General features: G+C 42.7%; 1 protein-coding gene across 2 annotated transcripts in view; it reads left to right on the forward strand.

Moving 5' to 3' along the window:
- XRCC5 (X-ray repair cross complementing 5) overlaps nucleotides 1-20,800 on the forward strand; it is a 93,127-nt gene extending 72,327 nt beyond the window's left edge. The window contains exons 17-21 of one of the 2 annotated variants that reach the window (XM_043577756.1): nucleotides 5,985-6,094; nucleotides 8,025-8,121; nucleotides 10,141-10,208; nucleotides 19,735-19,809; nucleotides 20,574-20,800. In XM_043577756.1, the coding sequence (XP_043433691.1) occupies nucleotides 5,985-6,094; nucleotides 8,025-8,121; nucleotides 10,141-10,208; nucleotides 19,735-19,809; nucleotides 20,574-20,588 (365 nt within the window). In that variant the 3' untranslated portion in view covers nucleotides 20,589-20,800. Of the gene's footprint in view, nucleotides 1-5,984; nucleotides 6,095-8,024; nucleotides 8,122-10,140; nucleotides 10,209-19,734; nucleotides 19,810-19,833; nucleotides 20,194-20,573 lie in introns of those variants that run through there. The other variant, XM_043577757.1, reaches the window with a different exon arrangement.
- The last annotated feature ends 842 nt before the right edge of the window (nucleotides 20,801-21,642 follow it).

A 21,642-nucleotide genomic window follows, 5' to 3' on the forward strand; every position in this document is an offset into this window, starting at 1 on the left:
AGCTTATACTTTTTTCCTAGTTTTCAGTTTCTTTTGTTGCCACTCAGTGATTTCATTCTCCCCACCAAAAATACTTCATTAGAACACCGGGGTGGCTCAGTCAGTTGAGTGTCCAACTCTTGATTTCAGCTCCAGTCACGATCCTGGGATTGTGAGATCGATGATGGTCATGATCCCAGCGTCGTGGGATCGAGCCCCGTGTTGGGCTCTATGCTGAGCAGGGAACCTGTTTGAGATTCTCTTCTTCTTTGTCTCTATACCTCTCTCTCTCTTTCTCTCTCAAAAAAAAGAAAAAAAGAAAGACCACAAAACTAAAAACAGGAATGCCAGACCTAACAAGCCAAGGAGCATAAACATTCAGAGCAAATTCTGCCTGGGGTCTTAGATCCAATCTCTTTTAGAAATAAAGGCAGAAAGGACATTTAAGAAATAAATCAGCGTATCTTTTGTCATTTAGAGGAAAAATGTTTAGGATTCCTTTTTTTGTACTTTTCAGAAGTGCCTTTGACTTCTGTGAAAGGACAGAGACAGGGAGGGGTTGTCACCACCAGTTCCTCTGGTTTGTCGTCACGGGCCACACAGCTGTGTGGAGCTTTTTGCTGTGTTTCACCGTGTTAAACCTGAAGTACAAGGAAATGTATGTAGCTCTAAAGATGTTTCAAGTAGAAGTGAAAATCTGTTTTTGTGTGTGTATGTATAATTTTTTGTAGAAATATGCTTTATATGTATATATATACATATACATATACACACACACACACACACACACACACACACACGTATGGATTGGGAAAAGCTTTAAATATACTTAGGAACTTTTTCAATAACTTTCAGTTGAATTTCATTGTATCCTCTCTCACTAGAAAGAAGGAAAGAAAAAAAGCCTGTACGTTTTACCTTCCTTTATTATTTAAAGAATACTGTATTAATTTTGTGTCTCCAGGAAACATCCAGTGCATAACTGGGGCATCCTCCTCTATGGGTTCATAGTAACCCTGTGTCGGATGGCCCCTTGGCCCACTCCTCATCCTTCCCCTGTGCGCACAAGATCTGGGAGTTGGGGGGACAGAGCCAGCCCCTCACGGGTTGCCTTTCCCAGCTTCCATGTCTACTGACTTCCTACAGGGTTCAGCCAATAGGAGACCCTGGTGGGAAATTGGTGGGAAGCAAGGCGGGAGGGAGAAACTGGGGTATTTCTCCCTGTGTTGGGCAGCATGGCCAGTCCTTGGCTTCACCTCCCATAGGACAGGCTCCTGAGATTTACTTGTTACACCCCTGTCTTCTGTTTTCTTCCTGCCACCCAGCACTACCACGGGTGCTAAGGGCTCCTTGCTGTTACTGATTTCTGGGTTACAGCACCATTCGCAGCTGGCTTTACAGCTTCTGGTCACCTGTGTAACAGTTGCCGGCCTTAAATTTCCTTTGTGAAGTATCCAGTGATGTCTCTTCTTCTGGCTGGACCCTGACAGACACATAGACTCTACCCACAATGACCAATTTGTATCCTATAGTAAAGAGACAAAAGGAAGCCTATTGGTGGTCCGTTTCAGTTTCAGTTGCCTGTATTAAAACACAGACTCCTTTTCTTACCAGGCAAATGTTTCTTGCAAGTTTCTGGCTTAAAATGGTGATCGTGTTTATGTGTGGGTTTAATTGGCAACAGACTGGACTACTTGCTTGGAGTTTTATTTGCTGATAGATATCATTCTTTTATTCTCTTAATTACTGACCTGATCATATACTTATTTAAGTGCTTAATTTGTATTACTTTTTAAATTTGTTTTATAAAGATGCCACTGTCATTGACTGTGTAAATCTGTTCTCAGCATTTAAAATAAATTAACTGCCGACTTCTGTAAAATGTGCACCCCTTTAATAAGTAAAATTCACATGAGGCATTGAGATAGTAAGGATTGAATTGAGAAACATCCTGAATGATGCCTGGGTTGAGCAAAATCATTTGAGATGGTTTTACAGTCCTTTATATATAATGTGTGACAGATGAGTGATCCTACTGCTTTTTTAGCTCTGTCCGGTGAAGGGGAAAAAACCCACAATAAATGACTTTCTTTCACTCTGTGGGAAACATCTTTATAGAGAACAGAGGTAGTAAGCAGATGTCAAGTCAGGGGCTGACAAGCACATGGCCCTGGGTATTTGGGCCCATGTGACTGTACATTAAGAAGGGAGGTGATTCAATTTCGGGGATTTGGGGTCGTGTTGAATATTTTCTCTGGAGAAGGAGCACATACGTTTCAGATTTAAAAAAAAAACAACCAAACTGGTTTTTTTCCCCCGTATGTAACATTTCTGTATCTGGATTGCATTTTTAATGTAACAGTGAAGTATTATTGAGACTAATTTTGTGGATCATCAGTCTGTACTTATGTAAGATGCTGGCTTAATATATAATGCCCACGTTTAAACCTCAGAATCTAGAACATTTTGATTTTGAGTACTCCTTGAAATAAATGACGACCTTTGCCTAAGATGGATGGCCCTTTCAATGGCCGTCCTTTATGTTGGCTACTAATGAGTATTATTGAGCCTCTGACTAATTCTGGAAAGCATTTTGGTGAATTAAATTGGGGCTCTGATTTCCTGAGTATGAAGACTGACAGGCCATTCCATACCCTGTAATTGATGTAAAAGCAGAGAGGAGCACCCTGATGATCCACATTTTCCTTATGTGGTGCAGGGAGCACAGGAACTTCAAAAGCGTCATCTAGCCAAAATAGAATTATTTTTGTCAGCCATTTCTGCATTCTATTAAAAATGGTAGGAAAATGTGAAGTGCCACCAAACTTTGGAAGGGGAGTGAATCTCTTGTCCAATGATGTCCCCATCCTGTTCTCATACTCAGTATGTTAAAGCATCATCCAGCGCAGCTATTTGCTGGTGTTAAATGGTTCATTATAGTCAGTGAACCACAAAATGGTCTGGATAGAAGGAAAGAATTCGTAATCATGGGCCAGATGCACAGGCCATGGAACTGATGATGCCTCGAAGGGCAAAATCTGATTCTTTGTATTCACTGGATTTATTGCAAGTTTGGGTATGTTTTTCTCCCTGTGTTCCTGAAGTTCCTGGAGGAAAAGGCAGAACAGTCTTACATGTAAATAAGAAAACTCAATCCAAATAGGCCCACAAATACATTAAGAACTTCATTCTTAAATAGAAACTAGGTATTGAGACTCCTACTTCCTTTTCTTTATATCCCTTCTTTCCTGTATCGTTACTGCAAATGGATTGTTGGCTTTTGCTTTTGATTTATTTTAGTCTCTGGAATACTTTTTTCTATAACATGGCAACTCTGTGTATGCGTGTTCCATCTTATGTCAAGATAAAATGGGTCAAGAAGCTGTGTTTTTTGCAAAGCAGTTCAGTCCATATTTAGTTGATACATGGACTCCCGGGTTTAAGGACTCCCTAAGCTTCAGTACCTAATCCCTTGTGCTTTTTATACTCTGTTTCTTGCAGTCTTTATAGAATAAGTTTGGACACGGCAGACAGCTCTCCTCTTTAATCTCAGCATCTGTGGCAGCGTACCCTCCTGGTTTTCACTGTCTCCCTCACCACTCCTTAGCCTCCTCTGTCAGCTCCCTTTTCTCTCTCCGAGCTCTAAATGTTGCAGCTCCTTAAAGGCTTGGTCTTGAACTCTTCTCCCCTACACTTGTTACAGACTCAAGCACTGTCCTGCCTCAGGACCCTCACATGTACTTTTGTCTTGGACCACCTACCCTCCAACCTTCCCCTAGCTGATTCTTCCTCCTTTTTCTTCCCCTCTTCCTGTCTGGACTCCATGTGTTGGACCATTTCCTTCTCTTCAGACATACCCTATGCTTTCCCACCTCCCTTCATACTTGGGCTCATTCTGTTTTCTGCTGTATCATGGCCAAATTCTGCTTTTCATTGCCCAGCAAAAAAGCCATCTCACTTCATGAAAGTTTCTTTTAATTAGTCACCAAAGATTTTTAAAAATTCACATCATCTGATATATTTCCATACCAGTCATAGTCCTCTTCACATTTACCTCCTATTATTTTTATATATGTTTGTGTCCCCATTAGACTGTAGAGTCCTCAAAGGCAAGGACTTTATCTTCAATTTGATTGTGTCTTCCACAGAACACACTCTAGAGTCTTACCTATAATACTTATACAGTAAATATATATTAGGTTAAATTAATGAAAATAATTCCTACATCAGGCAGAGAAACATTTACATCATAGCTCGCTAAGGCCCCTGTTCCTCATTTCAGAAGAAATGAGAGACATTGAGTCTCTGAGGATTACTACCTCTGGCCTTTGAAGGCTCTTATTTGTGCCTAGATACGTAACTCTGAGTGAACTTTATGTCATTTTTATCAGAGCAAGCAGACTGCTGTAAATGGTATAGGAACTATCAAACACTTCTGTTACTTTGCCTTTCCAGGCTGAAAAAGGAGATAACTTGTGTTGTTTTGAGCTCCTTGTTGGTTTTCTGCTCTATTAATCAGGGCTGTATTATTTACCTTGTTCAAAAAGACCCATCCAAACATCCTTTTGCTCCTTTGAATTGTTGGGTATTAATCCACTGCTGTGGGATACATTGGTAAAGATTTCAGAAATTGCAGAGAAGTGTTTCTCTAATCCCTCAAGTTTGTAAAGTACTTTATTATAATAGAGATCATAATCTCCTAGTTGGCGGAAGAGGTGAAATGGTTACTGGGAATATTTTTCTCTTGTTGCATAATTATTGTATCAGGAAACACTTTGTCCATTTTTTAATCCTTTCCATGTGCTGTAGGTCCCTTAGGAAATACGTTGATGGCACTGAGTTTCATGTCTTTCATAGGGCATTGAGCAGTGCTCTGGTCACTGTAATTCAGTTAGTGACCTCAAGCCTTCACAGGCAAGCCTTGAAAGCACGCTCTCATTAGTGTTTGTGTACATAGCCGTTCACAACTCTTGTTGCTCACAGTTGTGAGGCTGTGATTGTGGCAGCGTGCAGTCTCAGAGCACCTTGACCGTTCAGCATAAATTGCCAGCCCAGCCCGCCGGTGAGTGGTTTCAGGGCACAAGTGAGAGTGAGCCTTTGTGCCATCACTGTGTACTTCTTGGTTTGTTCTATGCCAGCCACCAGTCATAAGAGGCCATTTGAGTCTGCTCTGCGACTTATATCCCCTGATGACTTTGTTTCTGTTTTCCTCTGGTGTTTTTTTCATATTAAAAAATGTTTGTTTGTTTGTTTGTTTGTTTGTTTGTTTGTGAGAAAGCCTCAAGTTGCAGCCTATCTGACAAATGGTAACATTGTTAACGTATTTCCTCTTTCTATAAAATTTATGACTTGCTTGCTGACAGTTACTGTTTATTAAGTATTCATGGCTTGTAGGGTGCTGAGCAACAGAGAATATTCAAGTTCGGCTAGGGGCAGAAGATAACATAGCAGGGATTTCTCATTCTAAAGGGATATTATTAAATTAAGACGAGGGCTGATCTTTTCTAATTTGACCTGCAATTGGTAGAAGACGAGGCGTCCCTGGCTCATTACCCTTCACTGTCTGGCACTGTTTGACATTTATCGTGGGTGGAATTGGGGGAGGGACTGGAGGGTCTAGGTTCTGTGAACATACCAGGAAAGACAGCTGGGAACTGCCCAAATGGCCCCTAAAGTCGGGGGTGGAGGGGGGGTGATAAAAAGCAACAATTAAAAAAAATTTAGTGTTTGTACCATAAGAACATTTAGCTGTAATTCTAAGCACTTTAGAAATTAAATTTTATTTCTTGACAGATATCATTAAGTATTACCCAGACTTTGAAATACAGACTTTCAGAATCAGCATTCTGCATCTCCTCTCCCCCATCCCATCCACCCTCTCTCGAAGAATAGCTTTTGTGCATACTGGCCATGAGGCCCTGGAGCCATAATACGTACTTACAGGTACTCTCTCTAACAAGCATTGCTCAAAATGAGGAAAATGAATTTATTGTCTTATGTTTTAGCAAGTCGCCAGCTAATAAATCAGATCGAGCAGTTTTTGGATACTAATGAAACACCGTATTTTATGAAGAGCATGGACTGCATCACAGTGTTCCGGGAAGAAGCCATTCAGGTAACGCTGTCCTCACCTGTCTTCCTCTTCCTAAACAGTTGGCCACCATCACAGGGGACACAGTGCCCCACAAGCAAGCACGGGCTTTTGGCAATAACTGTCCTCACTGAGAATAGCAGTGTTTGCCAAGAGACGCAGAAATGACTGAGTCATTTTACTCTGGCCGTCATTTCTGAGGGGGCACAAAGATGTGTGTGGTGAATGGGATGCTTAGTCCCTGAGAAGTAGCTTTTTATTACGGTGAAGTCCATGCTGCATGACTCCTATTTAGGGAACCAGGGAAATTTCCACTGTAACCTCTCGTGGCCCACTCATTAAAGGACCAGTTAACTGTTTTAAAGAAACTGATGGAAAATATATATTGGTAGGATTATTGAGAAGGATTTTATGAAGACAGGAGTAGGGATCTGGAATGCCAGGAAAAATGAAAAACACTGAAAGTTAATTCACTTACTAACACATCCCACTTTTTGTGTGGGTTTTTTTTTGTTTGTTTTATTAGGAATTTTGAAAAACCATTGTAAAAATTTTCCAAATTGTTTCTAGGCTTTTATACAGAAACTCTAGGCAAGAGCGAGCAAGTTCAAATTAGAAAGTGTATTTTTAAAATAGATGTAGTTGCAGTGTATATTAGTGCTTATATGGATGCTTATTAAATATTTGCTGAGTGAGTGAACAGATTAATTCCTGAATTGTTTAGGTACTTAACAAAGAATGATACAAAAATGAGAAAATTGTTAAAATTAGAAGATTCAGGAGTAGGTGATCTAGTGCCCTACAGATAAAAGACAAAATTAGGGCAAAGTGGAGTCCATGTGAGACTAAGGCTGCCCCAGGTGGAGGAGGGTCTGGTAACTTGGGAAAAGGTGATGAAAACATTGCTTTCCTGGCACTGCCCCCAGGCAGGCGGAGCACCCAGTAACACTTCTGAGCACCTTTGTCACTACGCACCCTTGAAAGTACCAGGTCACTGGCTTTCTTTCTTAAGAAATAAAAGATTGTTTTTTTTAAAGTGAGGGAGAGATGAAGGAACATCCAAAGAGACTCAGAGACCTATCAGCCACTCTTAATGTAAAGACCTTTTTTAGCTGCAGAACTGCAAAATACACAGACACACTAAAAGAAAAAAGGTTTTAGGGCGCCTGGGTGGCTCAGTCGGTTAAGCGGCCAACTTCGGCTCAGGTCATGATCTCGCGGTCCATGAGTTCGAGCCCCGCGTCAGGCTCTGTGCTGACAGCTCAGAGCCTGGAGCCTGCTTCGGATTCTGTGTCTCCCTCTCTCTCTCTGACCTTCCCCCATTCGTGCTCTGTCTCTCTCTGTCTCAAAAATGAACAAACGTTAATAAAAAAAAAAAAAAACTAAAAAAAAGAAAAAAGGTTTTATAAATGGGAAGATGTGACTACTGACTGGTTATTTACTCCTAATTTTTTGGTATTTTTTTTAAAAAGAGTCCCTCTCTATATTTTAGATACCGCATACAGAAATATTTATAGATGATGTAATATGCTTGACGTTTGCTTCCAAACAACCCCTGGGTTGAAGGAGAAGGTAGGAGTACAGATGGGACAAGATTGGCTAAGTCGACAGGTGTTGAGGCTGGGTGATGGGTATATGAGCATTGATGACATCATCCTATTTTTGTTTGAATTTGTCTATATGAAAGGTCAAAAAGCAAAGTACCAGTCCACCAAAAAACCTGTGTGGCCCTACGGAGTTCTGTACCGTCCACAGATGGAAAGATTCCTGGTTCCCAGTGAACAAAGCTGAAATTTGAAATGCCATACCCCATTTCCCATTTCACCAAAGAAGAACATGACATATTTTTCTTATAAATAATGGTGGTTTCAGTATATATGGCACTTTGTCCTGGGAAGGACTTGTCTCCGTGTTTGCTCCAACCTGATGCCCCTCTACCCCCCCATGCCTCCAGGTTTCGGAAGAGCAGTGCTTTAACAATTTCCTGAAAGCCCTTCGAGAGAAAGTGGAAATTAAACAATTAAAGCATTTCTGGGACATTGTCGTTCAGGGTAAGGTGTCTTTTGTCATTTGCTCCAAACATTTATGCTGTTTTTTCTAAATATAAATGTAAATTACATTGTCTGATGTGTTATGTGGCAACCTGATGACTTTCCATGTGGATTTGGGAAATGCTCAGTATCCAGTGAATGAAAAACCTTGCTTAATAAGCATAAATAAAAAGTGATAAATAATAAGTCAACACGCAAGTCCTGTCTTCAGCTGTGTGCAGCATGGCCCATTTCTCAGATGGTACCTTGCTGTTTGTTGGAAGAAACCATGTGGGCAAACACTGCCCCCTTTCTCAGATGCTTAGACCCTTCCGTCCTGTCCATCCTGCCGGATCCACAGCACTCTCATTGACCTCACCCACAGTTTGCTCTCCTGTGGCCTTTCATTAACATGTTTTTGGGCTTTCTTCTCCAGCAGACCAGCATCTTCATGCACCACAGCCGCTCCCTCACATTGGACTGGTGCAGACTAATCTCAGAAAGAAGACAGCACACACTCTTCCGGTGTTAGGCCTGATGTTTGATTTCCTTCGTGCACTTTGCCCTTTTTTTTTTAACCTGACTTGATTTTCTTTCAGAACTTGATTTTCTTTTCAGGTAGTATAAGATATTACCTGTTAAAAATATCTGTTATGAAAACAATCGTGTTGAAAATTATGAAACTTTCCACTTGAAGTAGGGCCCTTGGATGAGTTTCAACCTCTGTTTCTGTGCAGATTCTGTGAAAAGGAGTTGCGGATCTATCTATCCAGCTTCAAATGGCAGCTTCTCATCACTCAGGAACTATCTTCCTGACAGTTCATTTTTCAGCCCTTTAGCTTCTAGACTGGGGAGCAGAAGCCATTAGAATAGGTGGTGAATGGGGCTTACTCAGATCACTTTGGTGTCTCTGCTGCTGACCTGCTAGATGAAAGAGATTGTTTTTGGTATTTATTGATTGCCTCCAGCATATTGTTTACTGAACAGAAACTTATAGGACATACACAGGGTACATATTTACTGAGAGCTTATCTCCTGTTGAGAGAATACACATGACCTGTGCCATTCCTAGGTACAAATGGATGTTAAATGGGCTTTTCTTTCTTTTTTATTTAAAAACAATTTTTTAATGTTTATTTTTGAGAGAGAGAGATTGAGTCAGAGCACGAGTGGGGGAGGGACAGAGAGAGGGAGACACAGAATCCAAGTCTGGCTCCAGGCTCCAGGCTCTGAGCTGTCAGCACAGAGCCCAATGTGGGGCTTGAACTCACGAGCCATGAGATCAGGACCTGAGCTGAAGTCAGACACTTAACTGACTGAGCCACCCAGGCGCCCCATGTATGTGCTTTTCTGAAAGTGTATCAAGCATCAACTCTTTGAGGCAGGATAAAATCTTACGAAGAAGAGAGAACCGGAGGGTAGATTTTCTATTCTTGATTTGCTCTCACTGAGCTAAAATTGACGTACGTGCTAAGTGGCAGACATGACCATTATAAGAACATGTTTCCTCCCGACCTTGGGCCTCTTGCTGTTCCGTCAGTAGCCAGTAACATTACTAGAAGTCAAAATGTCTGCAGATTCTCATATTGGATACCTAATGGATTTGGGCCAAAGTATAGTTACTAGGTTATTTATTTACTGAACTTACACCATGCACAACATTGAGGGGAATATAAAGGTGAATAAAACCCTGTCCCTGCCCCGGAGAAAAGTGGTCCGTTAGGAGAGAGAAAATATGTACACATAGTTACACAAGGTAAGATGTGATGGGAGCCATTTCAAAGGTGTAAACAAAGCGATGTGAAAATTCTCAAGGAGAGATTTAATCAAGGAAGGCATCATAAGGCAGGCGGCATCCACAAGCAAAGTAGGAGAAAGGATAGGATGCAGGGAACAACAGTTTTGCATTTCCTACAGAGAAGTGCACCTGTATAGTTTTAAAAATCTCCCATGCAAAGATGGGAGTGGCATGGTAGAAAGGAAGGTATGATTGGGATTGATTCTTTGCACTTGGATTTCACTCTGTGAATTACTTTTTAGATGGAATTACTCTGATCACCAAAGATGAAGCCCCCGGAAGTTCCATCACAGCTGAAGAAGCCAAAAAGGTATTGAGGAATAATACCCTGTCTGTAGATGAATTATTGTAATGGATATTTTCTGGATGTGCATTCTTCCTTGAAGATTTTAAATTTTAAGGGTAACTAAATTAAAATGGCCCCCCATTCTTTATACAACCAATCGGCAGATTCCTCCAACTGCCCCATCTTTGTGGCTGATACTGTAAACTCGTTCAGTTTTCCATAGACTGCAGTAATGGTTCTAGAATTCACTTGGAACCTCAGCTTTATTGACTCTAGAGCTCCTGAAGTCCCTAGTGCATACCAAGCTTATTCTGGGCATTGGTAAAGGCTCTGAAACCCAGGTCATCCAGTGATTCCCACCATGGCCACACATTAGTCACCGAGGGAACTGTTATTTAAGAAATTTGAAGGGGGCACCTGGGTGGCATAGTTGGTTGAATGTCTGACTCTTGATTTTGGCTCAGGTCATAACCTCAGGGTCATGAAATTGAGCCCCGTGTGGGGTTCTGTGCTAAGCTTGTGGGCTGCTTAAGATTCTTTCTCTTGGGGCACCTGTGTCGCTTAGTCAGTTGAGCATCTGACTTTGGCTCAGGTCATGATCTCGTGGTTCATGAGTTTGAGCCCTATATCGGGCTTGCTGCTGTCAGCACAGAGCCTGCTTCGGATCCTCTGTCCTCTCTCTGCCCCTCCCCCACATGTGTTCTCTCTCTCTCTCTCTCTCTCTCTCTGTCTCTGTCTCTCTCAAATATGAATATTTTTAAAAAAGATTCTTTCTCTCCCCCTCTACTGCTCACACACTCTCTCTCAAAAAAAATTAAAAAATTAAAAATATTTTTAAAAAACCCAAAAACTAATGACCACGCCCCACCCCCAAAGATTCTGTTAGTCTGAAATTGAGGTCCTGGGCAGGGTTTGAGTTCTTAAAGCCCCTCAGGTGATTGTGGTACATAGACAGTAGAGAAACCCTAGTATTCCAGAGTAAGACAAAGTATTCCAAAGGTGTTTTTAAATAAAAGACCCCATGTATTGACACAAATAGACCAGGGTCTCCCTGTTTGTATCTGATTCAGCCATGAATCAGATATATTGACTGTTGAGTTTAGTAATCTTTCATTATACCTCAGGTCTGTGGTGAAATTTTTTTTTAAGGTGTTTTTTTTTCTTTTTTAATTTTTTATTTGAGTGTGGGAGAGAGCACGAGTCGGGGAGAGGGACAGAGGGAGGGAAGGAGGGAGGAAGGGAGAGAGAGAGAGAGAGAGAGAGAGAGAGAGAGAGAGAGAGAAAAGAATCTTAAGCAGGCTCCACGCTGAGCATGGATCCCACGGCCCTGGGATCATGACCTGAGCCAAAATCAAAAGTCAGATACTTAACTGACTGAGCCACCCAGGTGCCCCATGAAATTTTAATATATTTTAATAAAATTAAATAGGGTTTCTCACAAGTATGTGTTTCATAACATTAACTTCAGTTGCAGTACCTGACTGATCCAGCCCTGCTGGCACAACACCCAGCAGCTGTCAGTTACTGTGCCTGGCCCCTGCCATCTGCTGGGCACTGCGCTAGATAAGACAGCACCCTGCCCTTAAACCATCAGTTACAGGGTTGCAGAGGAAGATAGTAGAGATTCAAAAAACTAACAACACACGCTAAGGGAGAGCTTGATCTGGGCTAGCAGACAGGAATCTGTTAAGAGAATGGCAGGAACAAGGCTGGAAGTTTTCATCTTATGGCTAAATTCAGGCCAAATTTAAAAATGCCTTAAATTTTCAACTCAATAAAGGCATTTGGCAGAAACCATAGTATTTTGGGGGAGGGGGGGAAGAAGTTAGAATCTGTTAGAATCTGTATTAAGCACTTTGCCTGGCAAAAGCATTTTGTTAAAGAGCATATCCGGTCCCTGCTTTCAGGAAGTAAGATCCTGAAATTTTAGAAGCATACCCTAAGATGCTGATTTTTGTCTCAAAAGAGGCTCCACAGGGTCTGTACCCTCTTCCACCACAGTCAATACTGTGAATATGTCCATACTCAAGAGTATGTCACCTAACTGCTTGGTTTTATTTCTGTTTGTTACTTTATACAATGGCATGATATTTCCCCCTTGAACTAGAGCGTATCATTCAGTGCTCTCCAGAGAGACCAAACCAATAGAATATATATATGGGATATATGGGTGTGTGGGGGGTGGAGGGGGTTGGGGAAAGATTATTTTGAAGAATTGGCTCATGAAATTGTGGGGACTGGCCAATCTGAAATTTGTCAGGCAGGCCAGCAGGCTAGAAATTCAGGCAGGATTTCTGTGTTACACTCTTGAGGCAGAATTCCTTCAACTGATTGGATGAGGCCTCCTAGTATTACCAAGGGTAATCTTTATTTCAAGGCAGCTGATTGTAAATGTTAATCACCTTCACAACAACATCTAGACTAGTGTTTTGCACACTGTAGCTGGGCACTGTGGCCTAGCCAGTTGACACAAAAAATTAGCCATCACTTAGCATGAAGGCTTATCAATCAGCTTTTGCTAAACAAGTAAAGTAAGTCAAGACAAATCGTTGCATTAAAAAAAAAAAAAAAATCTGTCATCCAGGTGAGAGTTGAGTACGTGCTACTGTTAATGAAGAAAGCAGAGAAGCACAGATCTGAAAAGGGAGTGTTTCCCTCCCAGCAGTGCATCTTAAGCAAAGGTGTCATGGCTAAGTGAGTCCAGAATAGTAGGGAGGAAAGAAGTCTAAGAAGGGATGGTGTGCTTCTTGCAAGTTGTCTGAGGCTTGTTCTGTGCTGCAAATGCAGTATCTTCTTTGGAACTTAAAGGTACAGAGCCTAACCTTGGGGAATCTCAATGTCTGATCATTAAGGTGCAGAGAGGAATTTCAGTTAATGACTAGGTGTGGGGCGCTGTCTGTCCTTACATGGTTTCAGTGTCAGCAGAGCTGATTTCAGTTGGTTGTGAGTTAAGACATCTCTGAAAACTTCCCATCTTTTTGTTCCCCAAACATTCATTTTGTTTGCCAGGGGGAAACTTAATCCTTGTATTAAAAAAAAAAATTTTTTTAAGTTTTTTTATTTATTTTTTGAGAAGAGAGAGAGAATCCCAAGCAGGCTCTGCACAGCCAGTGCAGAGCCCGATGCAGGGCTCGAACTCACGAACCCGTGAGATCATGACCTGAGCCGAAACCAAGAGCCAGCCGCCTAACTGACCGAGCCCTCCAGGTGCTCCTGTGTTAAAGATGTTGTTAAATGGCACTTGTTGATTGTGGGAGAGAGAATGCACATACAGAGGATACTGGGGAGAATCACTGAGGAAGGGCCTGGCTCAGGGAAACTGGCTTTTTGTGGTTTCCAAGACCTACTGCAGCAGGGCAGGGAGGGGGAGCCTCTTCTGACTATGCACTGCAGGATTTATATTGCCTACAGAGGGACTATTAAGTTTGGACACTTCCCAAATAATCATTTAAGGAAACTGGACTATAAGAGGTTGAAGGGCACTCCTCACAGTCCATTTCAAGTCTGCCAAGTTACTTACCATAAGTCACTTAAAGTTAGAAAGCTGTTAAATTATTATTAAATGTTGATGATTTGCATGGGATGTCTGTTTGAAATGAAAATTAAACCCTAACTTTACACTTGCATATCTTAAGGAAAGCCATTTCCCTCTGGTATATTCTCAAAAAGTGTAGATTTTAAGACTCTTTGAGAAATCTAGGTAAGTCAGTCCTGCTCCAGAAATAGAAAGTTCTTCCATGATGTAAGTTTAGATAGTCACTCTCTTTTAAATTCACTCATAGCTCTCATTTCATTTTGAAGCCTAGACTATAAACATGATGCCTCTTTCCCCCCAACATTTGCTTTTATTGTCACTATAATTTGCCAGGTCTTTCACTTAACTTCTTCTGTTTCCTTTTGTTACTGTCAGACATACATTCTCATTTGATGTTTGGTAGAGCCTTCAGATAGCTCTCATGTCCACCCCTCAAGGCGTGGCTCTGTGGGGGGTGGCGTGCAGCTTACGCCCGGCACGTTCCAGGAGCATTGGGAGGTTGTTTGCCCTGGGACCACCGGTAGTAACACACCTGGACTTGTGGAAGGTTAGGATAGGCTGACTCTTCATTTGAAGTTTGTCTTCTTTATCAAAGACTTCCTTTTTTTTTTTTTTTTTTTTTTAAATAAGTTTCTTCTTGCTAACCTATATTAGAGTTAGAACAGTGGTTCTCAACCAGGAATGATTTTGCTCCCCAGGAGACATTTGGTATTGTCTGGAGTCATTTTGGTGGTTACAATGGTGGGTATGGGTGCTACTGACTCCTAGTGAGCAGAGGCCAGGGATGCTGGGAAACATCCTGTGGTTCACAGGACAGCCCTCTAACATAAAATAATTATCTGAGGGCTCCTGGGTGGCTCAGTCGGTTGAGCAGCTGAGTCTTGATCTCAGTTCAAGTCATGATCCCAAGGTCATGGGATTAAGCCCTGCCTGCATCAGGCTCCATACTGAGTGTGGAGCCCTCTTAGGATTCTCCTTCTCTCCCTCTGCCCTTCTCCCCTGCTCGCTCGCTCTCTCTCTCTCTCTCTCTCTCTCCCCCCCTCTCTCTCAAATAAAAAATTAAAAAAAAAAAAAAAAGAATTCTCTGGCCCAAAATGTTGAATAATGATGTCGGGAAGCCCTGGGTTAGAAGAATTAAAACAAGCCAGATCCTTAACTAAGGCAGAGGAAGTTGGCTTACGTTGTATATAATTTCATTCAGCTGGAAAGAATTCTAATGATCTTCTAATGGAGTTTTTATTTTTGAAACGTAACGCTTACAGGGAAACCTAATACATAAAACAGAGAAGGGTGGTGCCTCTCAGTTGGTGGACAATGAGTGTGGCAGTTTGGGATTACCCGTGCACGGGAGACTCAGAAGAACACGCAGGACCTCAAGGAACAGAACCTGAAAAATACTGATCCAGTCTAACCTCCTTATTTCATAGATGAAGAAACATAGGGCCCCAAGAAGTAAAATAACATGGCTGAGATCTCTTCGTAAGTCCCTGGCCGAGAGTCCAGTTCTAGGACTGGCCCCCAGTCCTTCATTCTTTTTACTCCATACTAAGAGCACGGAGGGGAAAGAGGATTTCTCCCCATGGCTTTGCTGTATTATTTTTCACAGATACCAGGGGGCTGAGAGCTATGTCTAAATAATCATTCGATGGGAACTCTGTGGGGGGATAATCATCTTTTTAGTACTTGTTTTCCTTGTAGCCGCCTAATCTAGCCTTCTCTTTTGTTGTTGACATTTACTGATTTTCTACTTTAGCATCATAGACGATAGGAGTTTAGCAATCTGGTCATTTTACAGACTCCATCTAGAGAGGTGACATTGACTTGCATAGTGTCTCCTAGCAAGTTCATGGCTAGCAGAACTGAGTAGAATCTAGAGCCCCGGAAACCATTATGGTCATCTTCCCACCACACCATGGCGCCACCGCTCCATGCCTCCAGCCACATCTACGTACAGGAAAGATGCTCGTGTCCCCTCTTGCAAGAGTACACCCAGTTTTCTGTGTGTGAATTTGTGAGAGATCTCCAAACTTGTGAAGGATTATAAGATAAAATATGTGAATCATTTCTTGAGAACAGTTTTCTTTAACTGCTGTCCCCTGTTGGCCCCATGACAATTTTTCCTTTGCTCTTTTCCACTTTTCTTTTCTGCCTTAAATCTCTGGTGTAGTTGTTTCGTATGCTAATTCAAAGAAAAGCAGTAAGGAAAATACTACAGTTTTATCTTATATTTGTTTAGAGCTTGATACTTTTAATATAAAGTTTTAAAATTTTTATTGAAGTGGAACACACATATAATAAGTGCACAAAGCTTAAATATGCAACCTGATGAATTCTTACATATTCACATATATGGGTACCCACCACTCAGATCAAAATATAGAACATTTACATTACCCCAGAAGCCTCTTTGTACCCTTCACATTCAGAAACCCCTGGTCCCCGGGGTAACCACTATTCTGACACCTGTCACTTGAGCATAGCTTTGCCTGTCCTTAACCTTTATGATTCATCCATGATGTTAGAGTGGTTCATCCTTTGTTATAGCTATGCTCCCTTTTACGGTTATACCATCATTTATTTATCCATTCCCCTCATGGTGGGCATTTGATTGTTTCCAGACTTTGGCACTTATGAATAAAAATGCTATGGCTCTTGTACATACACATCATTTGGTGGACATATATTAGGTACACTCCTAGGAACTGAACATAAAAGCTACATATGACAAGGTAGGTTTGCATACTTTTTTCCATCTGAGGCCCACCACAACCCATGAGATAGAGCGAGCACTAGTATTCCCTTTTGGTTTTGGGGGGAAATGAATTATAGAAAGGTCAAGCGGCTTGCCCATGAGGCTGAGGTTAGCTAGGGTTACGGTTATGTTCTCCCACAGCGGGTTGCCAGATTTCTCTGCTGTGCAATATGGCCTTTGTAGCACGATGTAAGATACACAGGGTATAAACTCACATGTATGTCCTTTTAGACAAAATACATGCAAACAGACTTGTTCTTCCTGATGCTTTTATACATCTGGATTATGGGTGGACTGGATAGTATTGGAGTCAGCCCGCTGGAAGCCATGTGAGTTTAATTCAGGACTGGTCAGGGTCTGAGCACAAGCTGATGATTAGTTGTTAGTCTTATGGAGGGGTTAGACTGGTTGTTTCCATACAGACGTTACTGACTCCATTTCCCTGCTGTGGCCAGGATTGTATTTCAGTGTGCTTGCAAAGCAACAGTTTGTCCATGTCACAAAGCTCTTCAAGTAAGGACACTCTTTCTTGGTAACCCCAAGTGAATCCTGGTGGTTTGAGGAAGGAGGAGTGTGTCACACAAGTATCCTTTCTATTTATTCTCAACCTGGCAGCATTGCAGAGGGAAAGAACACGCGAGAAGATGAGAGTTGGCTCCTGCCCCTTCCTGCTGCGTTCAGAGAATCTGTTGCTTTTATTGAGAAAGCAGGCCAGTCGTTGAGTTCTCTGCTATATCTCCAGCTTCCCGTCACACTGCACAGCCTGCAAATTACTTGCAGTTAAAAACTCTGATGAAGAGGAGTGATATGTGTAAGGGATCAGCCTTGCCTGGGGCTTTGGGGAGATAATGGATGGCAGCCCGGCTTTTAGCCATCATTCGCTTGCGCAGAAGTATGAAGCAGATCTGTCAGGAGAATCACTTGCAGGTGCTTAGCACGTGCTGGAAATGAGAGTTTGGTTGCTGGTGCTCCTCTCTTCCTAGGAGGTCGGCCTGGTCTCAGCGATGGGCCGTTTGTGTTTAACTGTATGCACTGCAGTCGTACTGTGCAGACAGCCCTGCCTTCATCTATCTGGTAATTGCACCATAAAAAGGGGGTGTGCAGGTGAGGAGGGATGGAGTTTGGAGCTCTTAGAGGCTATGTGCCAGAAAATGTTAGGGGTTTTCTAGACTGGCAAGTACCTACCACATATCCGGTCCCTCAGGGTGATAAAGGGTATGGTGGACTGTGGAACTGCTGGGCCCTGGGAGTGTGTCTGTGTCCGGCAGGTGCTGCTGATGTGTGGCCCCCCCAGAGGTTTCTGGAAAAACACAGCTCTGCTCTTAACCCTCTTCACCCAAACTGGGCAAGTCTTTTAGCCATGCATTCCTAATGTAAGAACTATCATGCAGCTAAGTGGTAATGCATAGGAGAGGCAAGGAACAAAGTAAAAACCATTTTTTAGTGATGGTAATTAGAATCATAATCTAAGGTATCTAGGATATCCTAGACCTCTTAGAATCTAGGATAGAGCAGAGTTTAATCTTTAGATATACACCATATGCAGATACACGTGTGGTGGTCATTTATCTGTACTTGGCCCTCAGGTATCTTAATAATCAACTAGAATAAATAAAAAAGAATTAATGGTACAGAAGCTCCATTATAGTTCTACTTCAGACTGTATCCCCCTTTGCTAACATTTCCCATCTCTTATACCATTGATGCCCAGCACTGAACATGGTCCAGTTTCAGGTCAACAAAGGGCCATGGAAAGATCCATGAGTGTCCTGAGAAGGAATAAATTCCTGAGTCTCTCAGTCAAAACTGAAGTTAATGAATGGTGAGTGGTTTTGACTGAGGAAAAAAAGTCCAGGACAGAGGCTGAGTCAAAAGCAAACTGTCATGGCCATGGCCATGGTGCAAGTTCTGCAGATACAGTGTCCACCGATGCCGTCTTATGACCCGTGTGTGTGAGTTTCTGCACTCGAGGGATGGCAGGACGTGCAGCACTGGCTTCCTGACACTTGCTGCACATAGCCTAATATTTCAGGGTGACTTTGGCCTTATGCTCCATGCACACTGGCTCTGAGGAGTGCAGGCGGGAGAGGGAGGCCCCACCTTTAAAAACGCTCCTCTGGGTTTGGCTCTGCGGCCATTTCAGGGACTTAGGGTACCAGGAGATGGAGCACCCTCTGGGGTTAGATAAGTGGATGACAAACCCCAGCTCTCAGACCCAGTTACTGCCTGCCTGGAAGAGAGGAGACCCCACTGCTCTCTCCTAGAAGGACGGGGAGAGAGCAGGAGTGTTCAGATGATTTTCAAGGGCACCCAGCATTCTTTTAAAATCTGAATTTCATCCCTAGATCCTTGCAGACTTCGATTCAGGGCACTTGCTTTTCTGTGCATCTGGCTTTCAGAAGCTCCAGGTCTAGAATACTAATGCTGAACAGAAGCATGCATTAGAAGCTTTCTCCTCCACCTTTGTTTTTCAGATGTTTTCTAACCAATTGAAGGATTTCCAGGAAAGGAATTGCACAGCCTCCCAAGCTCACCCATTTTTGTGTTTCACATCATTTACAGGAAGTCCTTCCTTTTGTCCTCCATAGAGTTGAGGAATGAGATTCTAATTGTTGAGTTCACACACTTGATTCTTATGCTCCTTTCAAAAGAGACCAAACGTAATCGTTCCGGGAGTTTAGTTCTTTTCCTTATTTTAGAGAGAGACAGAGGGACAGCACGAACAGGGGAGAGGGGCAGAGAGAGAGAGAGTGAGAGAGAGAGAGAGGGACAGAGAGAATCTTAAGCAGGCTCCAAGCTCAGCTCATAGCTTGATCCCATGACCCTGGGATCATGACCTGAGCTGAAATCAAGAGTTGGACACTTAACCGACTGGCCCGAGGAGCCCCAGGTTTGGTTCTTTTCTTACCTCTAATGAGCACAAAAGTCCCCTGGGGAAGCAGAAATGGAAATGTCCGCAATGCCTGACACGGGGCCCTCTGGTGGGGTCACTGCCTTGGCAAACCATGTCGTTTTCTCCCTCTTCACAAGAACTTTCTCTTGGTGACTAATTAACGTGAGCTATTCAACTTAAAAATTGGTGCTCTTGTCCAGGGCCAAATGAAGGAGTATGCATCAAGATGATGCTGCTTTGAGACCACTGCAGTGAGACTTTGCTAAGCAAGCCTTCTTAGGTCTGCCTGTGACACCGCCAGCAGACTGTCCCCTCCATCCAAAGAGGCAAAAATGTCATTTTGGTGTCATGCCTGGCTTTGTATTCACAGTTTCTGGCCCCTAGAGAAAATCCAAATGAAGACGCAGCAGCCATATTTGCAGAAGGTGGTGACGTGGATGATTTAGTAAGTGCTTTTCATCTCTTCCAGGTGTTCTCCAGATCGGACTGGTCCGAATGTAAATACAGCCACAGTGCTGCCTATCATAGGCCTGTTTCTTATTTGAGTTTTAATTGCTGACACACCAGAAGCTCCCTACACTATTATTTATTGCCGTTATAAATTTAATCAGATAGGTAATTTCATAAGGAAATTCCCGTGCTCTCTGGTTTCACTTATATTGTTCATTCAGTTTAATCCTTTCTCGTGAAGGACTGAAAAAGAGCTGGTGAGGCCATTCCTTTAGTAGCAAAATGTCATAATTTACTGAAATTGCTCTCAACCAAAATAAGCAATATAGCATGCAATTTGTGTGGGTTGACAAATAAAAACAGCCTTTTAAAAGCCTAATTCTTGAATATTGTCAATTAACTTAATGTAAACAAAATCAGCTGAGAGGCATCTGGGGGATTTCTGGACCTCCTCACGCCTTGTCTGGTTGCCTGGGAGGCTGTGTCAGTCTTGCCTTTGTATCCATCCTTCATGTGGGGCAACTTCCCACCTTTTAGCCTCACACAACAGCTAATTCCAGTACAAACTTTCAGTCTGTTTGTGGAGAAGTCTTCAGTGTTGTGACCACTTACTGGGTCTTTAACTCCTGAAACAGCACTGAGTTAGTACATGTATGCCACCAGTGAAGAGAGCCATTGTCGTTAAACTCCTTCTCACCAGGGAAGCAGCGATCCGTGGTTGGCCTGGCTCCTTTCTAAAAGTGTTCTTCTCATTCACAGCTGGACTTGATATAGGTCGTGGCTGTGTGGGGAATCTGCGAGAATTGTCACCGCTCTCACGCTGGGAGTTCTGTCCAGAGGAGGCCATTCAAGGGAACTGGAAGCTCTGGGGATGGTCTCTGTAGGTTCTGCGGAAGAGAACCTCCTAATTCTCTGGAATGAGTAGATACAACTATAAGGGGTCATTTAGAGCCTATACATGTTTATAAAGAATCGTTGTTTTCTGATCAGTGTATTATTTCTTTTGTGGTCTTTATGATCTCGGTATATTTATGCATGTGCTTTGAAGTTTTTGGAAAACCGATTTCTTCCTGACCTGGTATATTGGTAAGGATCGCAGGCCTCGTGGAGCTTCACCTCATGTCATTGGTGACCTTCTGAGTCCTGTCCTGGAGGTGCAGCCCACTGTCCGACCCCCCAACAGCTTATGCTGGTCATAGAGTGGCGTTAGTTCCTTACCGCCAGAAAGGTGGGTTTGGGAACTCGTGGCTAAGGGCTGACTCTTTGTGTTTTTATTTAAGCCTTTCATCCCCACATTACATCAGCTGTATGTGTAGGTGGTTTTCCTTGAGCAGGGTGGGAGGGGGGCACAGCTTCCCTGCTCACGAAGCTACGGCGGTGATCTCATGAAGAAATGCTCTTCTGGTCCAGCCTCTGACAGATCCACCAACCCTGAAACAAAACAACGGGGAAATTCACCCCCTGTAATTAGGATTTTATCGTTTCATTACTGCCCACCTACAGGTCTCACAGAGACAAAGTGTGTGTTCAAACACTTCCTTAATTTCCCATTCTTTTCCAGAGTCTCCTTTCCTCTCTCTCTGGGTGACATTTCCTTTCCCTAAACGAGAAAATAGCAAAACCCTTACTTTTCCAGACCTCATTCCTTTCCTGAGTTCTAACTCCTCCTCCCTTGGTGTCACAAACCTTGTGACGCCCAGTCTCCCCATACCCTCAGCACTCCATAAACGGTCACTGTTTCATTTCATTCTGCAAAGGTGGTATTGAAGGCATAAATGACTCACCCCTCCCGTGGCTTGCCACTCACTGTGAATTATCTGCAAAAGAA

The sequence above is a fragment of the Prionailurus bengalensis genome, chromosome C1, assembly GCF_016509475.1.
Source record: "Prionailurus bengalensis isolate Pbe53 chromosome C1, Fcat_Pben_1.1_paternal_pri, whole genome shotgun sequence".
Classification (NCBI taxonomy): domain Eukaryota; kingdom Metazoa; phylum Chordata; class Mammalia; order Carnivora; family Felidae; genus Prionailurus; species Prionailurus bengalensis.